Genomic DNA, 8,947 nt, shown 5'->3' on the forward strand with positions numbered 1-8,947 from the left:
CTTTGATCATTTTTTCTTCTCTACCTTTTCTCTCGTTCCTATTCCCCTCTTTAGTTTTTCTCCACTTGCCTTTTCTGTTCTTTTTCACCTCTCATATTCCCCTGTTCTAATTCTCCCCATCAACCTCTCTTTTCCTTGTCCTTTCTGGCTCCTCTTTTTAACCTTCCTTTATTTTCTCTTTCATTTTGTCTCATTCGTCTTTTTTCATTTCTGTTTGATTTTCTGTTTTCTTCTTGTTGTTTATTGTTTTTGAGCATTTTGCGTGCAGGTAACATTTTACTGCTCTAAATCAAATTTCTAAATCCTGACAACGCAACACAGAATTAAGGTTTGTTCAGGGTTTCCCATTTTGTTGGAGGAGAGGGTACCTGGACAGAAGTTTCCAGGTCAGCTGAGGTCAGATACTGATGATACTAATTCACCCCAAATGTATTCCATCTGTTTGAGCTCATGACTCTCTGTAGGCCAGTCTAGTTCTTTCACACCAAACTCGCTCATTCATGCTTTTATGGCCCTTGCTTTGTGCGCTAGTGCACGGTCAGGTTGGAACCGTAACGTTCATGCCAAAACTGTTCCCAGAAAGTTGGGAATATGAAATTGTCCAGAGCTGTCTTGGTATGCTGAAGCATTAAGAGTTTCTTTCACTGGAGTTAAGGATCTGAGCCCAACTCCTGAAAAACAACCACAGATCAGGCTCATCCGTCAGATTGCCAGATGGAGAAGCGTGATTAATCGCTCCAGAGAACCCGTCTACACCTACAGTCCAGTGGAGATGTGCTTTACACCACTGTATCCCTGGATTTGCATTGTGCTCAGTGATATAAGGTTTGGATGCAGCTCTCCATGCGCTGCTCTTGAGCTAATCTGAAGGCCACATGAGGTGGGGAGGTCTGTAACAATTGACTATGCAGAAAGATGAAGACCTTCTGCCTCAGCATCCACCGACCACACTGAGTGATTTTATTCAGCCCTACCACTTCTTGTCTGAGTTTCTGTCATTACCAGTCGCTTTCACATAGTTATAGTACCATTAAAAGTTCACTGTGGAATATTTAGTAGCGAGGCCTTTTCATGACTGGACTTGTTCCCCAGGGTGCTCCTGAGAGAGACTCGTTCTTTCACAAATGTTTGTAGAAGCAGTCTGCATGACTAGGTCACTGATTTTATACACCTGTGGAAATGATTGGAACTCCCGAATTCAGTGATTTACATGGGAAAGAGACTACCTTTGGCAATATCGTGTATCTGACCATGCGTTGATTGCATGCAGTTAAAACAGCCCATAGGGAATGCAATACGGGAACACAGTGGCCAGTATGCAGTCTCAAAACCACTGACTATTGCTTTAATGTCTACTGGGCATCTGCTGAGTGGAAGATCAGTGCTTCAACCACTGAACCCCAAACCACTTTTTGTTAATGGGCCACATGGGCTGAACTTAGGCAGCAAGGACGGAGGTGACTCTTCTGAGCTGATATGAACATGACAGGTGTGACTCTGGGTGAACAGAGAGCTATTAGTCTGAGAAGTCCAAATAAGTTCTGTAAGGAAAGTCCAATTAGTGAGTGAAAGTGAGGTAGCTTACTTGGACTCCTGAGGAAGAGGTGACTGGTCTGCTTTTCCACAGGTGGAGAGAATGCTGCAGGCAGTTGAGTAAGTGAGGTGAGTGCTCCAGGAAGAGCCTTCAGGTAAGGCAGAAACTGCTATTTTTTCAGAAAACTCATGTGCTGTCCGTCTCACACTTGTAGCAAACATAGCAGAGCTGGTGACTGATGTTTATCTGCTGGGTTTCAACAATCTTGCACTGGTATTGTGTCCAGTTGCACTCCTGTTTTCACGTTATAAAGCTTTATGTGGGGTAGGAAAACAAAAGGTCGTTTATCTTGAACAGAGAGCTTTTACAAACTAGAGTGGTTTTCAACATTAAATCGGAACAGAAAAAAAAACCTAAGGACAACATCCAAAATTGGCTTGCGTAGATTTCTTACACTGTTTTGGCCGGATTAAGAAAAGGCTGTTCTGAACTCCACTGTTAGCGCAGCTCGGGAGCTTCTCTCGGGATGCTGATTGCTCATGTGAAGAAAAAACACACTTTTTGTCTAAATGATTTGTTCTACATGAGCCCAAAGTGTGACCAGGTAACACAAGCAGAAGTGTTGTGGGGGGTTGCTATAGTTTCATTAACACCTCCCAACATTTCCCATAAATTGCTATTAGGCTTCTCATTTTCAAACACAGTGCTGTAATTAATGTTGAGAAGTAGATTAAACCCTGACAGACAGGCGACCTGTCCCAGGTGTTTCCCTCTGGAAGGACAAGTTGAACGTAACTAAAGCACAGATGTCATTTCTTAAACACAACACTGACAGCAGTATTCGCTTCAGTTATTTATATATCACTAATCCACGACAGCAGTGAATTGCAGGGGTAAATCGAAAAATAGATCCTGTGGGTATTTTTAAAGAATTGAAGCGTAATCATCAACATCTGCAACAAACAGACTGACTGAACCTTTGTTCAGGGCAAACGTGTTTTTCGTTGTACTGAAACTGTGTGTGATGCAGATGTGCTGTGAAAACTGTATTTTGCATTTACAGTTTCAAGAAAAGCTTAGAAAGTTTGTCTGTCTTAGCACTTCTGACAAACTGTAAATTATTGGTCCCGCTGCTGTCCCCACCCACAAGATTTCAAGGAGGGACTTGAGCCTTTCACCATTTAACCAGTGAGTAGCCGGGTCCCAGTGACACAGAGGGCTTTTCAAAAGCTGGAATCAAACCAAGCAGCAGCGCAGCGAGCTGGGGATCCCCTCACGTTTCCATCCTAGTCATGTAAAGAGCAGCATTACAGCCTTTCTGCTTTATAATGGATGCGTCCGCTTTTGATGTTTCGAAGAATTTTTCACTACCCAATCAGCTGGATCAGCTTTCTGATAAATGTGACAGGAAATAACTGCTGCAGACTTTGTCGGTGTGGATGGACAGGTCAGGAGTGCATATGCGACACTGTGGGAACGCTTGGATTTATTTACCGCATCCTTCTGGGATTTACTGCCGAAAGAACTCTGCTCCTTGACCGGTTAAAATAAGAGAGAGAATGTATGGAATAAACCAACACTGTATTTACATGTAAGCGGGCCACACACTCTGATTGTATGATAGCCACAAAAAAATCACTTCTTTGTTGCTCATTCATTTTTTGTTACTCCTGCAGATCGTTTCATTTTTTCGTGCTGTGGTGTCAGGCTCAGGTAAGCCACTAAAACTTAAACCTGTTAACAATAAGGAATAGTTGAAAGAAGGAACAATTACAAGGCTGCGATCCAAACGACATTTGAATATGAGTGCCGATGTTAGTGTGCAAAGGAATATTCATTTGTGAAAAAATCTGACGTATTTTGGTGCTTCTAAAATTGGCTATCGTTTCTTTATCCCAGATTAGAAAGACAACATTATGTATTTCATTTTTCCCTTTGCATAAAAAAGGGGGAGAATCACCCGTCTCCTAATTTTAACCAGTATGTGAGGACGCAGGGCGCAGTGACGGACCAGCTCAGCCGAAGACAGGTCAGAGTTTACCAGCTCTACAGTCGCACTAGCGGGAAACACGTCCAGATTCACGGCAAAAGGGTCACCGCCACCGCCGAGGATGGAAATCTGTACGGTAAGAGCTAACGAGTTACTTTAAGAATAACCAAGGATTACGATCACTAAGGCCTACCGGTAGATATTTCATGAGAAAGCATTAAGTTGTCAATTTTCTTTCCAGCAGCCCATCCCTCGAAAAAATAATACAAAAACATTTACGTGAAAAAGATTTTCAACTGATTTGTTTTATGTTCTTCTTCTTCTTAATGTAAAGGTACATTTTTGTTCAAACACGCAAACTGTGAAGTACAGTTAACATTTGGGCAATTAACATCATTTAAAACGTGCCGGGATAAATATGTAATGATCACAAACTGGTTTTATACATTTAGATATAATTTAATACATTTATATTGACAGACTCTCACCACCGGATTGTATTTTTATTTTGAGTAGAGCTGCCACAATATGAACTTTTCTCTACATTAATATTATGGCTGAATATTCATGTAAAATATTACTGATATTATTATTAATGTTTCCTTAGGAAATAATAATAATAATAATAATAATAATAATAATAATAATAATAAATATAGTACATTTTGTGACTATGTAACTATACCTGTACAGAAACCTCGAAAAGAGCAATTGCATACTTATTTACCATATCTCAAATGTGTATTACATTCACAATATATTTGATATTTAAAAATCATGGATATCATCAGTAGGCTTTGAGTATTAATTTATTTTTCCAAAATCCAAAAGTTTGTTCATTCCACAATTTCTATATATTGTAATAGTTGCATTATCAAAAGGCACAAAATGATGCTAGCCCCATACTAAAAAGGGGCCATTTTCCACAAAGTAGCTGAACATGTTAATAAAGTGTCATACATATTTTTCTGTTAAAAGCTTTAACATTTCGATCTTCCAAATAGGAGAAAATTCTATATTCAGTAGAGATTCAGTTGAAATCCACTGAGACGTCAGCTGAACCGAAACCGTACTCCTGTCCCAATAAGTCACAAATGACTTGGTGGAGGTTAAGAGGTTAAGGGTTTTGCATAGTTTGGCAGAATGCAGTACACTAGTCTGCAATCAGTGACAATGCCTTGTTAAAGAGACTCTTCCGAGGAATTAGTGACAATCTGGAGTTTTGTGGTTCCCCACAGCGCAGCTATTTAGCCCCTGCTGGGCACTGATGTCCTCAGGCAAAGCCAGCAGTTTCACATCCAGCCTGCCCGTCCCTCCCACTTTGAGGTGTTTTCAGTCCTGTATGTTAATTCAGCCTCCCTGCTGCATCCATGAAACCATCGTCTGATGAATTTAGTGGCTGATTAGGACAAGCCCTTTGTTTCTGTAGTCCCAATACACAAGACTGTTGTAATGGCCATGATTAACTGCAGAATAATAAGTGAGAATGTATATTCAGCTTGCAAGATCTAGGTCTTTAATGACCAGACATAACATTTGTTTAATCAGTTGGTGTTTTGACTTTCATCAGGTTGTTATCACTAAGGACTTTCAGCTCAAGAGAGTCCACAGAGCAAAGAAGTGCAGATTCTTATACTAACAGCATTAACTCATTATCCCTGCAGGTTTTATATCTGTAGTGAATAGCAGACACTAAATGCTGGTCATACATGGTACAGCAGAAATTGGGCTTTATATTTCAGTGTCACTGTGTGTTTTCAATAATACCTGATTCCCATAAAGACATTTTGTACATGACTTATTACACACACAAGACAAAAGTGAGTCTGTGGCTGTGTCCTAGGCTCCTTTTGTCTTCAGCCCCCTGACAGTCTTGTGTCTTTCCCGCAGCTCGCCTGTTTGTTGAGACAGACACCTTTGGCAGTCGAGTTAGGATAAGAGGTGCAGAAAGTGGGCGCTACCTCTGTATGAACCGGAAGGGGAAGCTTGTTGGAAAGGTATGTGTTGAGGAGTATGTGTTAACACAGAAACTACACCTATGCTGACTTTAGTGAGCAAAGTAGGGGACAAATGTGGTGAAGCAAAAAGAAATAAAGAAACAAAAAAGCAGTCAAACTGTGTTATAGTAGACATCCACCAGGTCAACCCATCTAGGGTTAGTGTTGGGTTTTGTTTTAGCTACATTCTAAACAGGAAGGTTTTCAGAAACTACAATATTTTATATTTTAAATGAAGCACACTTTGCCAATGCAGTATTTTTTTTTTCCAAAACTTTTATTTGGGGTAGATATTAACTGAACGCAAACCCCACTCCTAACCCTAACTGTAACCCTAGGTTCCCAATGATCTGGTGGATGCTGGTGGATACTGAGAGGTTAAGGCAAAATGAACACCTTGAACATCTTGAAAATGAACACATCAGGTAGAACACATCAGTGCTATTGTTCCGTCTGTAGCATGTAAAGTTAGCGTAACCATCTTCCCATAAGAAAACTTACCACTTATGAGAAAACTTTTCCTCAGAGGAAATACAGACTTTACTTTAACACACTGCATATCCAGTAAAACATACACTGTAGCTCAGATGCTAAAGCTCCGGTCCATTGTTACTGAATTCTCATACCTTGTCAGTCACTTCAGGACATGATGTAGTACTGGAAAAAAGGGATCCTCTCAGGACTGAGTGATATCACTCAGTCCTATTGGCCATGGTTGACAATGACTTGGGGAAGTACCCTCCCATCATGCACACCCTGTGTGTTTGGTCATAAGTCAACTCTCCGCTTCCTTCACGGAAATGGAAAAGATGAAATCACATATCTGGCTGACATGACAAGTCATAAATCTCGTTCTCATCACGATTCAGAGGTGTTGAAATTGTGGCTGCTGTGATATCTGTACAGAGATAAGAAGTTCAGTGACACAGTCTGTAGGTAAAGATAAAAAGAACAGTTCTTTTCAATAATTCTGTGTACAAAGTTGCAACAAACTTGAATGTAACCATCACACATTTTCTGTTACATTTTTCTAATATTATAGATTGTACCTGTTATCAACATATCAGAAGATGACAACAAATGATTAAATCACATTCGTTTCCTTTGATCATTGGGGAAAGGGGTGATTACATTTTTAATTTGATACCTATCAACTGTTTTAACATAATCTAAAATCAGAAGCTTAGCGCAGCATAAAGACAGCTAGCACATCTCTGTGCAAAGGTAACAATATTTGCCAGCATTTAACTACGTGAGGCTTAAGTCGTCATCATTGACGATCACAACTTTAACCCTAACTAATCGTAGGCAATGATAATATGAACGTTTTGGTTTTCCATTTTTCTTCCAAATCTTGGCAATAAGGGAACAAATAGAACAATAATTCCAACTGAAATACATGAATACAAGTCATAAAGCCTCCAGCCAGTTCCAGCCCTAACCCTCACCTTAGGCAATCTGAATACGTTTTGTTTTTGCAATTAGTGAAGAAAGAAAATAAGAATTCTACCTGACACACATCAGAAGCTATTTGCATAAGTGAGTCAGCAGAAGCTCACTGTTGAGTAAACTGAAATAAGGGTTATTGTTCTGGGTTATTGCTCGTTCTCTCAGCATCTCATTTATATCAGAATTTGGTTTTGTCTTCCAAATGTTAGTCTTATTTTAAGCTGTTTGCACTGACATTTTTTTTGACACTGTATAAAGCCATTTGTTCCATGAGTTCCGGCAATAATTTTATATATAGATGAATCAGAACAGTTTTTGTCCAGGTGTAACACAAGAAACCTTTCTGTCTTCTCACACAGCCAAATGGCCGGAGCAAAGATTGTATCTTCACTGAGATTGTACTGGAGAACAATTACACAGCCTTCCAGAATGCCAAGTATGAGGGCTGGTATGTGGCTTTCACCCGGAAAGGGAGGCCCATCAAAGCCTCCAGAACGAGGGAGAATCAGAGAGAGGTCCATTTCATCAAGAGGCTGCACACAGGATTACCTCCCTTCCCCAACACGGACCAAAGTAAACCATTTGAGTTCATCAGATTTCCGTCCACACGTAGAGCGAAGCGGAACAGGAAAATCACCTAGCTCTTCCTAGGCGCAGCAAAAGTGATGGACTGATGACAGTTGTGACATGGGAAGAAACAGATGCAACTTTATTTTTGTATATTTTTTGACAAGTGAAAAATGCCTTAGATGCCATAATATTGCTGTAAAATGATCATGTGTAAATACTGAAAGAGAGTAAAGCAAGTGGATTGTATTAAATTGTCTATTGCGTCTGTGCGAGTGTTGAGGGATGAAGTGACGCGATGCATAGGGTGGCTAGCAAGAAATCTGAGGAAGCCTATGAAACAGCCCACGACACCATTCGATACTACACTTTCACATTTCAAATCAATCATAAAATACATTCAGTTGTGCTTTAAAGGATGTTTTTCTTTATATCCCAGTGGGTCGACACAATACTACCATTCATACCACAAGGAAACATTTTTAAAGCAGCAGGTAACAAACAAAGAGCTCCAATAAGGTCATATTGGAGACAGCTGGACAGTTAGATTTAAAACAAATTTGAATTTTTGGCCCAAACATGCTGGCTGGATTCAGCCCTACATTTGTTATGAAGGGGTAATCTATCCAGAGAGATCAGAAGGGGGGTTGCCACTTCAATTAAAAAAGAAAGAATGGAGAAACATATTTTACTTTGATGTAAAATCTAATTTTTCCTAATAAAATGACATTAAATGTTTAGCTGTATTACACAATCACTGTCTAGATATTTGCTCTGACGTTGTAATCGGATCAATGACATACCACATTTTCTCCTAGCCTAGTGGCAAAGATATTTCATGTATCAACATGCATGAACTAAAGGGAATGTTTTGGATTTTAGGACACTACTCAACCTCATGGGAATGCCAAGGGTGAAATCTGTACATTATCAGTGTCAGCAAGATTTGTTCTGTGTACGCCGTGAACATCCATCCATTCTCTTCAACTTATCCTTATCAGGGTCCCGGGGGGCCTGGAGCCTATCCCAGCTACTATAGGGCAAGAGACGGGGTACACCCCGGACAGGTCGCCAGCCTGACGCACAGGCAAACAGACACACCATGAACATCTCATCATAAAAATAAATTATTTGAGATAACTCAGTCTGCATTTAACAGTTTACCAATCTGTGCTTGCAAGTGGTCCACTTATACTTTCACAGAAAGGATGGAGCGTTGTTAGTGTCTGCAAATACATTTACATACAAACACCAGTGCTCATATCACATTAAACTGTGTTGCTGTCGGTCAGGACTGACCTATGCTGTTTGGAGTTGAGCCAGTGAATGTAGCTCTTTTAATGAACTTGGCAAACAAGGAAGGTTTGAGTCTTACTCAGTATTAACACTGATGGAGGGAAATGTGGTTGC

General features: G+C 40.2%; 1 protein-coding gene across 1 annotated transcript; it reads left to right on the forward strand.

The window, feature by feature from the left end:
- Positions 1-2,181: 2,181 nt before the first annotated feature.
- fgf17 (fibroblast growth factor 17) lies at positions 2,182-8,718 on the forward strand. The gene is made up of 5 exons (XM_040028492.1): positions 2,182-3,125; positions 3,211-3,247; positions 3,483-3,660; positions 5,415-5,521; positions 7,330-8,718. The coding sequence occupies exons 1-5, from the start codon at positions 3,094-3,096 to the stop codon at positions 7,609-7,611; spliced, it is 636 nt and encodes a 211-aa protein (XP_039884426.1). The 5' UTR covers positions 2,182-3,093; the 3' UTR covers positions 7,612-8,718.
- Positions 8,719-8,947: the final 229 nt, after the last annotated feature.

The sequence above is a fragment of the Simochromis diagramma genome, unplaced genomic scaffold (assembly GCF_900408965.1).
Source record: "Simochromis diagramma unplaced genomic scaffold, fSimDia1.1 OVJJ01000781.1, whole genome shotgun sequence".
Taxonomy (NCBI): domain Eukaryota; kingdom Metazoa; phylum Chordata; class Actinopteri; order Cichliformes; family Cichlidae; genus Simochromis; species Simochromis diagramma.